At 39.9% G+C, this 19812-nt stretch overlaps 1 protein-coding gene across 1 annotated transcript; it reads left to right on the plus strand.

The window, feature by feature from the left end:
* The first annotated feature begins 1155 nt into the window (after window positions 1-1155).
* LOC112164036 (protein FAR1-RELATED SEQUENCE 5-like) lies at window positions 1156-2865 on the plus strand. The gene has a single exon (XM_024300284.1). It carries the CDS (start codon window positions 1156-1158, stop codon window positions 2863-2865), a length of 1710 nt encoding a protein of 569 aa, XP_024156052.1.
* The last annotated feature ends 16947 nt before the right edge of the window (window positions 2866-19812 follow it).

Here is a 19812-nt window from a genome sequence, read left to right on the forward strand (position 1 = left end):
CCTTGTCTCCACGTTCTGTCTTGAGTTCTTCCTCCTCCCTCGCCTCCCATATACCATTCTTGATTCATCCTCATCCTCATCATCATAAGATTGGCCTATCTTAAAGGTATTTTTCTTAGATTTTACTCTCTCTCGATTTTAGGGTTTTTATTTTATTTTATTTTTTTCTCTTCAGTTTGGGTGAATCATGGAGCCATCGTATTTTGTTTGATGATTTCATTTCTGGTGTTCTGATTTGATTGTCAAAATTTTGGTATTCTTTTGCAAGTATTGATTTTGCTGGGATATAGAGTTGGTCAAAAGAAATTGAAAAAAAGGTCAATACTTTTTGTCCATGGAATGGATTGAATCATTGAATAGAAAGCCTCATTGACCCAAAAAGGTCAATACTTTTTGTCTTGGTTTCATTGTCTTAATTTTGATTTCATTCTCTATCTCACGGTCAAAGTTTCTGCTTTTTTTTTCTTTTTTTTTTAAAATCTTTTTCAAGTAGGGCAATATGTTAATTCAGAGCACTAAAATCTCAAACGGTCAACATAGATTTGTTTAATGAGGAGCTCATGGCTTCACACAATTTTGTCGTCAAAATGCAATTGCATACATGAAGAGCTCAATTATAATATAAGTAAAATGCTTGAATTGAAATTGTGTTTAGAACTTGTGTATATTCTTTTGCATTATGATTATAACTTATGATTGTGAATTGGGATGTCTGTTACATGTCACTGACCAAGTAACTGTAACTGGTCACGTAACTGACCATGTCACTGACCAAGTAACTGACCATGTCACTGACCAAGTAACTGTAACTGGCCATGTAACTAGTCACGTAACTGACCATGTAACTGACCATGTCACTGACCAAGTAACTGCCCATGTCACTGACCATGTCACTGACCAAGTAACTGGTCACCTACCCATGTCACTGACCATGTCACTGACCAAGTAACTGCCCATGTCACTGACCAAGTAACTGGTCACGTAACTGACCATGTAACTGACCATGTCACTGACCAAGTAACTGCTTGAATTGAAATTGTGTTTAGTTTTTAACTTCTTTTTTATTAGTGTTATGTCTTTGACTCTGTTATGGTGAAATTCTAATTATAGCTGTGTTTGTACAGGGTGTTTGTAATATAATGCTATAGCTTTATGATGGGTGAACCATCGTTACAAGAGACAAATGAGAATGCTGTTGTAGATGAACCAAAACTTCAGCTTGGTCAAGAATTCGAATCAATAGAGGAGGCCTATTACTTTTACAATGAGATATATGCAAAGACTATTGGTTTTAGTGTGAGAATGGGTTCAACTAAGAGAAGTAAGGTGACTGGAGAGATTACTTGGAAACAATTTTTATGTTCCAAGGATGGAAAAACAGATGAGACTTATGAGAACTCAAGACGGCAACATTCATCGACCATGGAAGAAAGGAGGTGCGGAATAAAGCATATGGGTTGTAAGGCAAGGTTGAACATCGTCTTTAACAAGGCAAGCAAAAATTGGTATGTAAGTGACTTCGAGGAGGCTCATACACATGAACTTACAACCCCCAAAAGAGTACATTTATTACCATTACACCGCAAGCTTACAAAGGCAAAAAAGTGTCTTATGGAAAAGCTAAGTAGTGTTAATGTTCGAACAAGTCAGCAATTCAAAATAATGGAGACTGTGGCAGGTGGTATACAGAATGTTGGATGTATTCGCAGAGATTTGAGAAACTTTGAAAGAGATTCAAGGGAAGAAGTGAAGGGACATGATGCAACTATGCTACTTGAGTTCTTAGAGTCAGAAAAGGAAAAGAAGCCGTCTTTTTATTTTGAAGTTGACCGAGATGAAGAAAATAGGATGAATCGTTGCTTTTGGGCTGATCCTACCTCAAAAAAAGCATATTATTTCTTTAACGATGTTGTTGTGTTTGATACCACGTACAACACAAACAAATATCGCATGATCTTTGCTCCAATCACTGGCGTCAACCATCATGGCCAAACAATTGTATTTGGTTGTGGACTTCTAAGTGATGAGAAAACTGAGTCTTTTATTTGGTTACTGGAACAATGGTTGAAAGCTATGCCTAGTGGTCCACCGAAAGTTATAATTACTGATCAAGATCCAGCAATTGCAAAAGCCATTGCTCAAGTTCTTCCACTTACACTCCACCGTTTTTGTCTTTGGCATATCATGTTTAAATTTCGAGATAAGCTTGGTCCTGTGATTGCTCAAAGTTATTATGGACTCTTCAAAGCCAGTGTATATAACTCCAAGACTAAAGAAGAATTTGAAGCTAGTTGGAAGAATGCTGTGCAACAAAGTAGTCAAGAAAATCATGCGTGGTTGAACACAATGTATGAACTACGAAGTAAATGGGTCCCTGCATTTTGCAATCACATCTTTCATGCGGGTATGCAAAGTAGTCAAAGAGTTGAGAGTAACCATTCATTCTTCAAATCATTTGTTTCGGTGAATAATTCTTTATTGGATTTTGCTACAAGGATTAAAAGGGGACTTAGACAACAAAGGCATGAAGAACTGATTCGTGATCATGTTGATAGTAATGAAATTCCAAAGACAAGGACTTACTATCCCATAGAAAAGCAAATGCGTGAGGTGTACACAAAAGAAATATTTTTGAGGTTCCAAGATGAGGTTGTCAAGAGTACTGCTTACTTGAAATGTGAAACTTTGAAGGAAGATGAAAATGAATGCGTGTATAATGTTTTAAGGGCTGCAGATGATGAACAAAGCTGGAAATTGCGACAAATAGTTCATGACAAAGTTTCTGGTTTTGCCAAGTGTAGTTGTGGAGGCTTTGAGGTTGAAGGAATTGCATGTAGGCATATCATTTTCTTTTTCGAAGTATGAATATGGTACATTTGCCAATTGAATACATCTTGGATAGGTGGACAAAAAATGCAAAAGTTGGAAGAGTTTGGGATGATGATGGTGTCGAAGTGAAAGATGTGGGTGATAAGTCATTGATGATGAGATATATTCAATTATCTCAACTTTCACAAGGTGTAATTGATGAGGCGTCTCTTTCACAAGAAACAACAAAATATTTCACAGACGGACTCCATTCCCTTCGCCTTGGTATTAAAGAACTTCTCTCAAATCTGGGTGTTGAGGAACTTCCATCCACAAAAAAAAAAAAATACCTCAGGAAATACTCATTGAAGAACCATCTCAATCAAAGGCAAAAGGAAGTGGGAAGAGGTTGAAGTCATCCAAAGAAATTGCAATGAATAGGCAGAGAAACTGTGGAAAATGTGGTAAAACTGGGCACAACATAAAAACATGTGAGAAGCACAATGCTAATGGGTAATAACTTTATTTACTACTAACACTTGCTTTTATTTCTTGATGTGATCTATTTCATGCTTATTAATAATGTATCATTGATATTGTATATGAGCAGGTCAAGCATACAAATTAACCCCACTGAGCAATCAAATGAAGCACCACTTAGCATGTAAAGGATGAAGTTGATCTTTCTTCTGTTTTGTTTCAGCATAATCACAAGTTTTTTTATATGTAATGGATTGTAATATGCATCAGTTGGGTTGTCATTCAATGAATGTTTTTTCATTCATCCACTGCCCAGAACTTGTGTATATTCTTTTGCATTATGATTATAACTTGTGATTGTGAATTGGGATGTCTGTTACATGTCACTGACCAAGTAACTGTAACTGGTCATGTGACTGACCATGTCACTGACCAAGTAACTGACCATGTCACTGACCAAGTAACTGTAACTGGCCATGTAACTAGTCACGTAACTGACCATGTAACTGACCATGTCACTGACCAAGTAACTGCCCATGTCACTGACCAAGTAACTGCCCATGTCACTGACCAAGTAACTGGTCACCTGCCCATGTCACTGACCAAGTAACTGCCCATGTCACTGACCAAGTAACTGGTCACGTAACTAACCATGTAACTGACCATGTCATTGACCAAGTAACTGCCCATGTCACTGACCAAGTAACTGGTCACGTAACTGACCATGTAACTGACCATGTCACTGACCAAGTAACTGACCATGAGACTAAACGGGATTGGATAATAGGTTAAAAAAAAATTTGTTTTAATGGTTTGTCGTTTTGTCCGTTTGATCAACTGAATTAAGATCCAACGGCTGGGATGGTTTTGTCCCGTTTTGTCCCTTTATTTTCGTCCCGCAGGTGAGCGGGCCTGTTCTCTCCTATTCTCTCTGGACTCTCACTCTTTTTCCACAAACCCACCCCTTTCTCTTCCTCAATGGCCGCGACCGGAAGCTTACCAAGCTGGAGATAGGCCACTTGTAGAAGGCCGGTGCCATACCTCTCTGCCACCTTCAGAAGACCATGACTATAACGTCCCGAACCTGAAGTTACCGGTTTACTAGTCATTTGGACGGTAAACGGCCTTTACTTCCACTTTTACTGTCGTTTTAGTGCTTTTAGTGACCCTAAAAGTTGACTTTTTATTCGGGTCAAAATTTGAGAAAATGTTCTTCATGAAAGTTGTAGGGGACGTTAAACTGATCACGTGGATATGTGGTACGTAAAAATCGGAGTTCGTATGCGAAAGTTATAAACGAAAGACGAAAGTTACTGTTCATGTAGTAAGTTTCTATAAATAGCCGAGTTACTGTGGCAAGTTGCCATTTTTGGAAACTTACCCAGTTTTTCTCTCTCTTCTCCCCCGACCTTTTCTTCCTCTTCGGCCCGGTTCTTCCTCCTCCGATTTCTTCCTCCTCCGGCCACCCCACGATGGAATCTGGACATCAGCTGGCTCGCCTCCTCACCCTGGTCACGTCTGTGGTGGTGTTTTGCAACAATTTGGCCAGAAGAGCTCGATTGGGAGCTGTGAAGGTTACTGTAGCATATCGGGATATCAGTCGATTTCCGGCGATTCCGGCCTTCTCCGGCCACCAAACCGGCGTCAAAGGTTCGGTTTTCGACATAGATCATTTCCCCTAAGGACTTTCGTTTCAATTTGCAGTGTAGAGGTCGAATTTGCAATTTCTAGGGTTCTTGGAGTTTTCTGGAAAAATTTCACCAGCCAATTTGGAGCCCTTCAAGGTAAAATTGGAACTTGTTGTAGTTGAGAAAGAGGTTGGGTTTGTTGAGTAGATGGTGCTGCCAAATTTTGGTGGCCATCGGAGGTGGTTGCCCGTGGCGCGTGGGGCCCACGCGCTGCCACTGTTGGTGGCGCGTGTAGGAGTGTAGGGCAGTGTTTTAATTCCGGTTTTTAGCCTATTAAATCCTATAAATTGTGTAGAGCTTGTATGTGAAATTTGGTAATTTTTGGAGAAACTTGGAATTAATTATGAATTTTGAAGTTTAGGGTTTCAATTATCGAATTACGAGAATCCAACCATCGGATATCTCTCGGTTCTGACTTGGAACCTTTAAGATAATGAATTAGTATTAGAGGTAAAATTTGGGTTGAATCCGCGAACAAGTGGAAAGTTGATTGGTGAGGGTTTGATTATGGGATTCGTATTAAATTGTCGAATTATCACTTACGGAATATAATCGTGTACAGGGCGACGTACTGAGCTCTGGCTCGATGAAGGAACTCATATACATGATCGTCGGAATAGTACTGTGAGTGGACTTTTGTTTTTAAGTAAATGATGCATGCATTTATTTCTTTGAATATGCTTTATTTATTTATCAATTTACATTTCGAGCGTGTGATTTTAATCTCAAAGATTGATTTCACTTTATCTCATATAAGTGCTTTTGATAATGATTTGTTTCCGAAGTTAATTATGATTTATAATCTTATTTGACGAATTATTTATTTCCGAGGTGATTTCCGGAATTATACCCTTAATTATAATCTATTTCGATTTGAGACTTTTAAAGGATTTTCGAAATGGGATTTCGATGGAGTTATATTCCTTATTTATTTATCGACTTCGGTTTTGGCATTGGGATGCCTTGATGATGATTTTGAAATTGGTTTTGTTTCGGTTTACGGAAAACATGCTTATTATTATTTTCTTCCTATTTATTTGAATTTGAGATTATCTTGGCGTGTGGGACACGTCATTGGAAATTCTTTTACGAGAGATGGGGAAGCCTTATGTATTTACGAGAGATGGGGAAGCCTTATGTATTTATGATTTTACTGTGGTTTTCGGATTTTCTTTTGCCATACTTTGGGTGACTTATCATTGCTAGCATTGATCTTCCGCCTTTGTGGCGAGGTGATGGGATCACTGAAGCCCTCCGCCTTTGTGGCGCTGGTTACTGTCTCTGTGACAGTAATTCTCAAGCGCAGTATCCTATCGCTACACATAGTGGCGTAAGGGTATATTACGGGAGTCATGGGAGTACTTTAGCCTGGGAGGCTATCACCCGAGCCTGAGAGGCTCACTCGTATGGCTATCATCTTCCCCTACTCATTATATTCTTGACTAGCGGGGCTAGTCCGATTTTCCGTTTAACCAGCGGGGCTGGTCTTATTTCTTGAGAAATGAGATTTCAGTTTTACGATATATCTTTTCGAATGTTGTGACTAGTGAGGCTAGTCGGTTTATCGTTTGAAATCCTCGGATTTAAAGCTAATTGTGTTTTCTAATTGTTGCATGCATCGGTTTTTAATGAAATAAATGTGGGAAAGTATGAATTTCTTTTCCTTTAAAATTGTTTATTTTTGTCCACTCACGCTAACGTTTTTCGTCTACTTTCCCCTGGGCCCTCTGGTTTCAAATGCCCAATTTGCAGGCAAAATTAGTTGAGGTCGGGCGTACATGGAGTTGAGGCATAGTCAACTGCACGGTTTCCGCGTTTGCCTTTGAATTAGGTTTTCCCTTATTTACCTTTCTATTAGAATTGCTCTGATTACCTGTGGGATTAATGTTATTCAAGTTGTGTTTTGTGTTATGTGAATTGGACGATGTTGTGATTTGGGGAGCAGGGGCAGGGTAGCTCCAGGAGAATAAGGATGAATGACTCAGAAGTGTAAATTTCCTTTCTACAGGTTTTGGGTAGTCTATTTTAGGGGAAGTTCTGCCAAATATTTGGAAGAATTTCTTCTAAGGTGGGCCCCGCAGGGTCACCTAGGATTTCAGGGTGAAATCTAGGTTGGGTCCTGTCAATGACTCTCACTCTCTCTCAAACCTCAAAATTTCCAGAATGGAAAAGGCCCAAACAAAGAACCCTAACCCCAAATCGAAGAATTCCCAGAATTTCTGTCATCCAAATCTCCCCGTCGTTACTCGACCTCCATTTCCTCATCTTCCTCCTCCTTTGGTTCTCATTTGCTTGATCTGGAACAGTTGGTGGCTGAGATGGGTTGAAACCTCTGAGATTGAAACCTTTGCCCTCTTCTTTTTTCTTACTCAGATGGGTTGCTTTTGATTTGATTGTGTTTGTCTTCTTCTCTCTTCCTGATTTGGTAGGTGTGTATGATTCTAACTATTTGGTTGAGCTTGAAGAGGAAGTGAGAGGGCTTTGATATTAGAGAAGAAGATTGCAATGTCATTTGGAGAATCTCCAGTAAATGTTGGAAGACAAAACATGCCAAGAGTAATATAAATGAGATTTTGGGCGACGATGGTGGGCAAGTTCATGGAAAATTCGATGGCAAGTTCTAGATTAAAAAACTATAATGAAAGACGGGATTTTGGGCGACGGAGGTGGGTTAGTTTGTGGTGGTGTTAGCGGCGGAGAAATTGGGTCTGAAGAAGATGGGTGCAAGCTACGAGCCGTCTGGCTATGCGCTCTATTGAGAGAGAGATGGGTGCCCAGATTACAAATGTAAAGAGACTAAATCATCCCTCAAATTATGCTAGGTGGCTCATCTGCGGTAGACTTTTAACCACAATTGCTTCAAACATGCCTAATTATGGATCCAATCCATATACATTCAAGAACCGCTTTGTGAAGAGCAATAATCTCTGCATGGTTCAAAGATATAGGGACTAGAGTCTGTTCTGTAGACCTCCAAGATATTACAATCTTGCCTATGGTGAACACTTAGCCAGTTTGGGAATGACCTATGTGTGGGTTGGAGAGGTACCCAGCATTAGCAAAACCTTCCAAAACGCTAATGTCGTTTTAGGGTGGGGATAGAGAACACAGGTCCATTTTGGCGCGTTTCTGATGGATGATGGGTCTGAATCCATCATCTCTCTATAGGGATAGAAAAAGCCCATATAACTAGTCCAATGGCGTCGCGTTGGTGCAGTGCTATACTTAGCTAACAAGTTCACTACAAATGAGATGTCCGGTCTTATGCATTAAGCTAAGTACAATAATGCGCCTATTGTAGTTAAATAGGGCACTTTTGCCTCTAGCACATCTTCATCATCATCCTTTGGACGAAGATGATCATTTTCAGGATCAACACTACAGACGATCATGGGGTTACTTGAAGGCTTAACCTTGTCAAAATGCCTAAGCATATGTCAACACGATCCTCAAGTTCCAAACAAAGACAAAATCGTATTCTCCCAAGATCCTTCATCTTAAACTCGGATTTCAAGTGTTCAGCGGTTTCCCGTAACTCTTTAAAGGCTTCTAATGAAGATCATGTCACCAATATAAACTACGATAACACATAAAGCTTGTTATGGAAACGCACGGGCATATCCCTTCCCAATCAAGTAGTCACTTTAGTGAGCATTTCAACCTCATTGAAAACGCGCTCTGTGGTATAGAGCCACTTGACTTGGGTAAATGAAGTTCACCGTGAACCTTCATGTATATTCTGTATCTAGATCTCATAGAGATAGTAGTGACCACATTCGTAAACTACATGTTCAGTTATTCGAAAACTACCAAACTGACAAAGTAGTGGAGTGCAATGACATCCACTATGAGAGAATATGTTTCATCGTAGCCAATTTCAAGGCATTTTGTGAGAAGCCTTGCCTTATAAGGCGAGATTGCCATCTCTTTTTCTCATCACGCTTTCTAACGAAGACCCATTAGTCAATAGGTTCATCAACAGAGCGCGGTTCAATATCATCGAACTCAACAAACTCATGAGCAACGAAATGAACGAATACATCATCAATCATAATGGAGTTTCTATCCCACGTCTCATATACACTAGTATAATTTTCAAAGACCTCTATATTCTCAAGAATAGGTTCTGACGTTGATGCGTCCCCCAGCGATAACCATAATCAGGAAGATTCTCATGAGAAGGATTTTGAGTGTCAGTGATCAAAGGATTGAGTTGTGTCAAAGTATCCTTTGAACCCACGGGCCTCCCATGCATCCTAACTGGGGCCTAGGCCTGTAACACCAAGGTACAACTCTCTATGGCGTTGGTGCCATCCATACCTCCGTGTAGGGTGGTGCTACGTCCTCTCGTGGGAACCTCTATCTTTGCAGGCATATGTGCAGCAGATATGTGTGATCTCGTCACTTTAGCAGGGATCGAGATGAGATATAGTTGGGACAGATCATGACAATTCCTGTCGTTTCTGCTGAACATCCGTGTTCTTATCTCCCCCTATCAACAGGAAGACTGTCTCATCAAAGTGACAATCCGCAATATATGCGGTAAAGAGATCGCCTAGCAAGGTTATTAAGTGGCATACGATTGTTGGAGTCTCAAATCCAATGTATTTACCCATTCGTCAGTGAGGACCTACCTTAGTGCGCTATGGTGGCGCAATTGGCACATATATGACACACTCAAATACGCGTAAGTACGAGATACTGGTGACAGAACCCGACCCAGGAATCACCCCAATTACTTGGATACGAGCCTGCGGGGCCCACGTTAAGCGAAATCGTACCGAAAATTCTGCAGAACCTCCCCTAAATATGGGCTACCCAAAAATTTACAAACCTGGACATGATTAAAACTTTAACTTCTACTCAACCTACAATTCCATATTTACAATCCAAGCACATATATTACATTCGAAATGTACAAATCCCAACATAACCTCCGTAAGCAACAACAATCCGAACAACAACATCCATCAAATTTAAAAAGGGTTATCAGAGCAACATTAATAACTAAGCCGATAACATACAAGGTAGGTTAAGTAATAACCTACGGACAAAAACGGAAGCGCTGATTTCCAAAGTCTCTAGAGCCTGGACGCGATCTCGGCTAATCTGAAATCTGGGCATTTGAAAACGAAGGGCCCAGGGGAAAACATATAAAATCCATTAGAGTGAGTGGACAAAACCGAAACAAGAATTAGAACAATTTATGGTATGCTTCCCCATTTCTCTTTTTAACAAAACAAACATGCAGCGAGACTCCATAAAAATTTCCAACTCAATCTTTTTCCAAGAAAACTCATTTGATAACTAGGAAGGACTGCTTCCTAGGCATCTCATGCCATCTGGGAGGGACTGCCACCAGATGACGCATCGGAAGGGACTGCCAACCGGAATAGGAGGCGGTGGTTAGTTGGGACTGCCAACTAGCCATAGATAGTAGACGGGACTGCTGACTAACTACCTCATGTCATCTGGAAGGGACTGCCAACCAGATGACGCATCGGATGGGACTGCCAACCGGGCTATAGTCTGGAAGGGACTGCCAACCAGACTATTACCTAGAAGGGACTGCCAACTAGGTAAGATACGCATGCGCCAAAACTGGCCTCCTTGTCAACTGCTTTCTTTTTAAATCCTTTTGATACGCTCAAAGCAAGCATATAATTTAACCCTAGAAATATCATTAGTAGTATAAGCAAGTAGGGATCGTTCTATTCCGGGGATTGAGGGTACACCTGTCAATGTAAGACAATTTAAACAATTAAAATAAAAACGAAGTATACTATTCACATAAAAACACTATTCACGAATTTAGGGGGGTTTTAGGTTTTTGGTTTTTCGAAAATTAAAAACAAGAATTAAAACTAAGTATAAACAAAAACACAAATACAAGAATGAGATGTAAGAAACAAAGATTAAAACCAAGTTCATGATTGAATTCGAATAAACTTTACATTGTTCTTCCAAGTCATGTGAAAGGAGTTGATCATGTGAAACATTCGAAAGCAAACGATTTCCCATATTTTACTTTTCAATGCTAATTAATCTAAGTGAAAGCACATAGACTAATCCTATCAAACATGTAATCACGCCCTAGAAAGCTAGTCAATCATACATATTCAACGCATGAAACACATAGAAAGGCTATCAACTCAAGTGTACAACTTAGTATGAATAAGTTCACCTAATTGCAATCCTCTTCAATTGAATTCGATTTTTGTCCAAAACCTTTACTACTTTCGATTCAAGTTACACAAAACAAAAAGTTGATTTCATGTTCTTAAATCTAGCACCATTCATATCAAAACCCTAAGTGTTTCGAACCACATAAGATTAAAATACAAAAGATATCTATAAAGCAAATTCAATCGAACAATCACACATAAGAAACTTTGGAATCACAACATAGAAATCGAAAATCCTTAATCAATCATAAATTTTCAGAATACAAACCTTGTTCAAACATCAATGTTAACTAGAACAACATCCAACGAAATCAAACAAGGAGAATCAAAAGTGATTACAAGAAAGAAGGTTGAATTACACCGTGAATGGAGAGATGGATGAATGATTTGAACAATGAACGAATGAAGCTTGAAAGCAAGCTTCAAAGTGCACGGCTTCAAGGTGGAATGGATGATGATGCTCACGGCCTAAGCTTGCTTCTTCCTTCCTTGCTTGAAAACGCCAAAAGATGAACTAGAGAATGGAGAGAGCTTCCGCGCGTAGGGAGAATTTTTCTGAATTATAAAGTGTACCTTGAGACGTCTAGGGTGATTGTATATATAGGGAACGGCATGTCTTGGCTTCCAAGCCGTGAGTTTTCTGATTTATTTACCAAGGAATTAAATTAATAATTCCACATGCCTTCCACCAATGAGAAATTGCCAAATAAGCCCTAGTGTGTCATCCAACCAATCACAAAACTCCAAGAAGATTCCCTAATATATTCTTGCCGAAATCCCTTGAATATTTTCTGATTTTCTTCTTGTATTTTCGGCCAAAATATACTTAGGGTTTCTAGGAATGAATCTAGACGCCATATGGTGCTTTTCTTGATTTCTTTCCTTAAATTCCACCCTAGAAAATCTCTTGCGTAATCTTTTATTTCTTCCTTGGATTTTTCACGCCACTTTATCTCCTCCCTTTGGTTTTCACGGAAACACATCCCTAGGGTTAGGGTTTTGCGTCACAAACCCTAATGTCATGGGCTTTGATGGGCCTTGATCCATTTTGCCGAAAATCCATAGAGTTCTTGGGCCTCGTTGCTTCAACTTCAAGCCTTGTCTCCCTCCAACGTCAAAACACATAATTTTTCCATTTCTTTTTCATGGTTGCGTTGAAAACTTGCTTGAGAAGCCTTCCTCCATTTCGCAGGGTTTCCTAGTTGGATTAGGAAAGCTTATTTCTTCATTTCTGCTCAATTGTGTGGCCCTTTTTCTCTCATATTTGTTCGTCTTGATGTTCGCAAGCTCCTCTTTCCATTCGTGCTCTCATTTCCACTTTTTAGCTCGGAGGTCCTGAAAATAGAAACTAATATGAAAAATAGAAACTTTCCTAATTTGAAAAATAGAAACTTTCTAAAATTGAGAAATGGAAAGTTTCTAAAAATGAAAAATAGAAACTTACTAAAAGTGAAAAATAGAAACTTTCCTAAACTGAAAATGGAAACTTGCCAGAAATGAGAAATGAAAACTACAAAAATGGAAACTTTCTACAATAAGGAACTTTCCCAATCAAAGAATAGAAACTTTCCCAAACAGGGATTTTTCAAGGAAATGGCGCAGAAAAATATAGGGAAATGCAGTTAAAACGTCGCATTAAAATGCTCCTATCAAATTCCCCCACACTTAGCTTTTGCTAGTCCCTTTGCAAAATCACAACACAGACACGACTACGACTCAACAAAAATTAAAGACTTGACACATAACAGACTCTATTGCCCTTTAACTATTTGTCTCAGCAATCTCTTACTTTCACAACACCAAGATTAGCACTTCACCAAGAGTCAATGTTTAGGCATTCGAGAGTTAATTAAAACACATAATTTGCATATACACAAGTAGGACATGGTTGGAACAATGGTGATGGTTTCTGTTAAGCATGCTTCAAACAAGTATGATTCAATTCCTCACAAGGCATATCCACTCTTTCTTCTCTCAGATCATGGCAATGCTTAAAAGCTTATACACTCAAGTATATGTGAAAGATAGCAAGTATATCACATAATGCAAGAAACGAAAGCACATGTATAAATTTTCTTTTAAAGATCTCATGAAAGATACCAACTACTTGCACAGATGGACCCAAGCCATAGGTTCAACTCTTGTAACTCATCTCCACATCAAGGGCTGTCCCATCTTAAGGATCAAGAAGGTCTTATCGAGGGTTGTAATGGGGCCATGGCTCAAGGTTTAAAGAAACGAAGGGTAAGGAATTTAACAAAGTGTCCTAAAAACCTAGCAGAGCTCATGCAAATGTAGAGAGACTTCTAGAAATCTACCAAGTATGCAAAAACGTCACTATCCCATGGGGGTGTTATAAAGGGGCCTAATGTCTTCATGTTGGGCCCAAACTTCACTCCAAACTTCCTTTGATCTCTAGTGAGTTGGACAAAGGCCAAATTTTTCTGTAGTGGGCCTTCAATTCAAGGTAAACTCCAAACTCACCAAGTATGGGGGACTAAAATCCATAGATATTTCTTTCTTTTTCTTTTTCTTAGCCGTGCACATATTTTCATTTTTCTTTTCCTTTTTCCACGGCTTTTTCATATATTTTTCTTTTATGGACAAGTCTACCCCCACACTTGAGCTTTCACCTCTTCTTATTCTTCATTATTGACGCCAAAAATCTTCAAGTAAAGTCTCAATTTAGCTCCACTAAGTTCTTAGAACAAAAGGTAGGGTTATAGCTATACTAAGTTTTAGGTTAAAGATTTTTTAAGGGTGATGAAAGAAAAGGCTTAACGTAGGCTCAAAGGGGTTTATCTAGGGGAGTCCCACGACGGGTACAATTAGGGACACAGGTTTATATGGCAATGGTGATAATTCCTAGGGTGCCTCTATCCTTTCCAGAATCAGGGTCATGTATTGATATAACGTCTTAACAAGCACAAGAGTGAATTCTAGCATTCTCTAGTCCATCAAACTTAATCTATGGCAAGCAGTCAATCAAATGAAAGAATAATGAGATCATCAAAACATCGCCAATAAAATAAGAATATATTTTTCATTTCACTCCAAGAAATAGGGACATGGGCTCAATTATCTCACATGGGTTATTATGAATCAAAACTCATCTTAACATGTTCATATTCTGTACCAAAGTCACGAAATCCATATCCACTACAAGGCACATATTTTTCATATATCTCAATTAACCAAGGAATACCATTTTAAAATCATCTCAATTGTGTGATTCTCTTTTAGCCATAATTTCAGAGATATAGAATCATCCTAGATAGTTGAAAGGGCATCCTAAGACTCAAAACAAAATGACACAAAACAAAGACTCAATGGACGCCAACTAGGGACTAGGGTTATTTCCTTTCTCCTTTCGGTAACTCCTTTGGGATGTGACCAGGTAAGGAAGGGAACGATTTTGGCGGAGCTCAGCTCACTTGTTTAGCAGGGGACGAGACCCTTTGCTAGCACTTCTCGTATCCAAACCAGACCTAGACATCACACCTTAATAGATGCGCCTACGATGAAGAAAGTATTTCACCCAAAACATGACTCAATGACTCAATAAAGCAACGAAATTTTGTTATTTTTTTTACATTTTTCGATTTTTTTGTAATTTTCAATATATATGACTCAAAAAAGTATAAATCCCATCCCCCACACTTAAATATTGCATTGTCCTCAATGTAATCAATCATAAACATGCAATGAAACACTTAAGCATATAGGATAGGATTTACGAAAATAGAGACTAACATAAAAAAGAAAACATGAAAATAAAGAGAAATAGGGAAGGAGGAATCAAATCTGCGTGTGTAGACTCATTCACAGCTACTTCTGAATTGGGTTGCCTCCCAAGCAGCGCTTAATGTTTATAGTCTTTCAGCCTAGACTTGTACCTCCATTTAATCTTCAGGTTGTGGAGCGTTTTGGAGGGGTACATCCTCCACATCATGTGTTTGTTCACTCTTTATCTGCACAGCTCCATGAGGAAATACATGAGTAATAACAAAAGGTCCAATCCAACGAGAACGAAGTTTACCTGGAAAGAGTTTAAGACGAGAATGGAATAAGAGGACCTTTTGTCCCACAACAAAAGTCTTCCTACGAATCATCTTATCATGGAACGCCTTAGTCTTTTCTTTGTAAATCTTGGCACTCTCAAAGGCGTCATTCCTAATTTCCTCTAACTCTTGCAATTGCAATTTTCTATGAAGCCCAGCCTCATCTAGATCCATGTTAAACTGCTTCACAGCCCACCAAGCTTTGTGCTCTAACTCCACAGTTAAATGGCAAGGTTTGCCATAGACAATTCGATATGGGGACATACCTATGGGAGTTTTATATGTAGTTCTGTAGGCCCACAAAGCATCCTCCAAACGCAAGGACCAATCCTTTCTGTTAGGATTCACAGTCTTCTCCAATATCCCCTTGATTTCACGATTAGAGACCTCAGCTTGCCCACTTGTTTGGGGATGATAAGGTGTAGAAACCTTATGTGTCACATCATACTTCTTCAAGAGAGCCTCAATCGTTCGATTGCAAAAGTGGGAACCACCATCACTAATAAGAACTCTAGGCATGCCAAACCTGCTAAAGATGTTAGACTTGATAAAATCTGCAACAACCTTAGAATCATTAGTTCGAGTGGCCTTTGCCTCCACCCACTTCGACACATAATCCACAGCAAGCAAGATATAGAGAAAACCAAAAGATGAAGGAAAAGGTCCCATGAAATCTATACCCCAGACATCAAATATTTCAACAGTTATGATATTAGACAAAGGCATTTGATCTCTAGAGCTTAGATTTCCGGTTCTTTGGCATCTATCACAAGTCAAACAATATGCATATGCATCCTTAAATAATGTTGGCCAAAAGAACCCGGACTCTAACACTTTAAACGCAGTTTTCTTGGACCCAAAGTGACCCCCACATGCTTTAGAGTGGCAAAAAGAAAGTATAGCATTATGTTCATGTTCAGGCACACATCTCCTAATCAGTTGATCAGAGCAATATTTCCACAGATAAGGTTCATCCCAAACATATTGCCTAATAGTTTTCTTAAGCCTATCTTTATGAGCACGTGACATGGTATCAGGAATCTTCCTAGAAACAATGTAATTCACAATATCCGCATACCATGGTTCACTTACTTGGATTCCAAAGAGTTGTTCATTTGGAAACGTCTCCACCAAAGGGAGAGGGTCTTCTGCGTGCACCAAACGACTCAAGTGGTCAGCTACCACATTTTCACTACCCTTCTTGTCCTTGATTTCAACGTCAAACTCTTGTAAGAGTAGGATCCATCTAATGAGCCTTGGTTTCGCCTCCTTCTTGGTCATCAAGTACTTCAAAGCTGCATGGTCAGTATAAATAATCACCTTGGTACCAAGTAAGTAGGAACGAAACTTCTCAAGGGCAAAAACAACTGCAAGGAGCTCTTTCTCTGTAGTGGAGTAGTTCAGTTGTGCATCATTCAGAGTCCTTGAGGCGTAGTAGATGGCATAAGGTCGTTTGTCCTTTCTTTGCCCCAAAACAGCTCCAACTGCATAGTCAGAGGCGTCACACATCAACTCAAAGGGCAAGGACCAATCTGGAGGTAGCATGATAGGGGCAGACATCAATAGTTCCTTGAGCTTGTCAAAAGCCTCTTGACACTCCTTGTCAAACACAAACGCCACATCCTTTTGGAGTAGTTGGCATAGAGGTCTCGAAATCTTGGAGAAATCCTTGATAAATCTCCTGTAAAACCCTGCATGGCCAAGAAAAGATCGAACCTCTCTCACAGATGTGGGAGAGGGTAAGTAACGCACAAGGTCTACTTTAGCTTTATCAACTTCAATTCCCCTAGAAGAGACAATATGCCCTAAAACTATACCTTGTCTAACCATAAAATGACATTTTTCCCAATTTAACACAAGGTTAGTTTCCACACAACGCTTTAAGATAATTTCCAGATTATTAAGACAATCATCAAAGCTTTTTCCAAAAACAGAAAAGTCATCCATAAATACCTCTATGATTTTCTCAATGTAATCAGAAAAGATACTTACCATACACCTTTGAAAGGTACCTGGGGCGTTGCATAGTCCAAAAGGCATACGACGATAAGCAAATGTTCCAAAGGGACAAGTGAATGTCGTCTTCTCTTGGTCTTCATTGGCTATGGCAATCTGATTGTAGCCTGAGTAGCCATCCAAGAAGCAGTAGTAATCATGTCCAGCCAATCGCTCAAGCATTTGATCAATGAATGGAAGAGGCAAGTGATCTTTCCTTGTTGTTGCGTTGAGCTTTCTGTAGTCAATACAAACTCTGTGGCCAGTAACTGTCCTTTGGGGCACCAGTTCGTTTTCTGCATTCTTCACGACAGTCACCCCTGACTTCTTAGGTACAACCTGAACTGGGGAAACCCATTTGGAGTCTGAAATGGGGTAGATGACGCCACAATCTAGGAGTTTGATGACCTCCTTCTTCACAACTTCCATCATAGGAGGGTTGAGACGACGTTGAGCCTCTCTAGTGGGTTTTGTCCCCTCCTCAAGAAGTATCCTATGAACGCAAGTAGTAGGACTTATTCCCTTGATATCCGCCAATGTCCATCCTATGGCGGTCTTGTGTTGTTCCAACATCTCCACCAATCTCTCCTCTTGAGAAGAAGTAAGAGAGGAGGATACTATCACTGGTAAAGTCTCCTTGTCTCCTAAGTAGACATACTTCAAGTGGTCTGGTAGAGGTTTAAGTTCAAGTTCAAGTTCTGGTGCCTGAACCACTGAAGGTAAAGTCTTATTAGCAGATAACTGAATGGACAAGGGTGGAGGAGACTTACCTACAAAGGATGATGCCTCAAGGAAGGACACATTAGCAATGATTTCGTCCCCACAAGTTTCCTTGAGCACATCCTCATGGAGTGTGGCGCCAACTTTGGTGTAGCCCACTCCTTGCTCGAGTGTGGTGACCAAAGTATCCTCATTCATGATATCAAACATTTCCTATGCAAGATTGTCCAGAATATCAATAGAAAAACAATCATGAACATCAAGAGGATACCTCATAGCTTCAAATATGTTGAAGCCAATAACGTCACCATCAAATTCCATGGTGAGAGAGCCATCATACACATCTATCTTGGTCCTGGCCGTCCTTAAGAAAGGGCGACCCAATAGCAATGGCGTTGAACTCACTGGGGAGTCCTCCATCTCCAACACATAGAAGTCAGCTGGAAAGAAAAGATGATTAACCTGCACAAGAACATCTTCCAACAAACCTCTAGGGTATGCATTAGACCTGTCAGCTAACTGAATGATAACATTATTAGATTTAAGCTCACCTAGACCTAGGGTTTCATAAACAGAATAGGGCATGACGTTCACAGATGCCCCTAAGTCTAACATCGCATTCTCAAACCTAGAGTTACCAATAGTGCATGGAATAGTAAAACTTCCAGGATCCTTGCATTTATGGGGTAGTTTCCTCTGAATTAAGGCAGATACGTTCTCACTTACCTTGACTACCTCCTTCTCACCTTTATTTCTCCTTGAGGTACAAAGCTCTTTCAAGAACTTAGCATACCTAGGCACTTGCTTGATAGCCTCAAGGAGGGGTAGATTAACTTGCACCTTCTTGAAAGTTTCCAAGATAGCTTGGTCACTTTCATCCTTCTTCGACTTAGCAAATCTGCGTGGAAAGGGCATACAAGACGAAGAAGGGTTAGCAATAACCGAATTAGACAAGTTAGAATCATTACCTTTAGGTTTTGGTTTTGCTTTAGAAGGGGAGGACGTCCTAGTCTCTTCTTTGGACGTTGCAGGGTCCTTTTCAAGGCTCTTCTTGGTAGCTTCTTGTTCCTCCCCAACTTCAATGGCCACTTGAGCCTCCTTGGCTTTCTTAGGGTGATCCACAAACACCTTTCCACTCCTTGTAGTCACCAAAGATGTATTCTCCACATTTCCCTTAGGATTTCGTATGGTGTTACTAGGGAGTTTCCCAGTTTCATGAATCTTGCTCATAAAGTCTACAACTTGACCCATTTGGTTCTTAAGATCTGCAATGTCTTTGGTGTGGGTCTGTTGTCCTTGAACCAAGGCCTGAGTAGAACTGGTAAGAGCTTCAAACATCTTGTCATAGTTGACGCTTTGATTTGAGCTTCCTGAAGCATGTTGGCTCTGCATGTAAGGCCTTTGGAATGGTGGTCCTTGAGGTCCTTGAAAAGATGGTGGTGCTTGAGGACGTTGGGAATTTCCTCCAAGGGGATTCTGAGTGTTTTCATTGTTTGTCCACTTGAAGTTGGGGTGGTCCCTCCATCCAGGATTATAGGTATTCGAATAAGGATCATATCTTGGACGTGGTGGACCCCCATGATTCCCTTGGTAGCCTCCAATAGCATTCAATGATTCCCATCCTCCACTCTCTGATAACTGAGGGCATTGATCAGTCACATGCCCTTGCATAGAACATACTCCACAAGCTTGCAATATCCCCTTGGCATTCACAACTTGATCCATGAGAAGGGTGAGTTTATTCAATCTATCCTCAATGACCGAAGTACCTATCTCACTCACCTTCCTAGTTGTGAGACCCACACCCTCATACTGTTGGGCATTCTTTGCTCTATTCTCAATCATAGCTCGCCCTTCAGCAGGTGACTTGTCTAC

The sequence above is a fragment of the Rosa chinensis genome, chromosome 1, assembly GCF_002994745.2.
Source record: "Rosa chinensis cultivar Old Blush chromosome 1, RchiOBHm-V2, whole genome shotgun sequence".
Classification (NCBI taxonomy): Eukaryota; Viridiplantae; Streptophyta; class Magnoliopsida; order Rosales; family Rosaceae; genus Rosa; species Rosa chinensis.

What these genes read in the sequence shown, in the direction of transcription:
- LOC112164036 (XM_024300284.1), top strand. Translation starts at nt 1,156, where the DNA reads ATGGGTGAACCATCGTTACAAGAGACAAATGAGAATGCTGTTGTAGAT.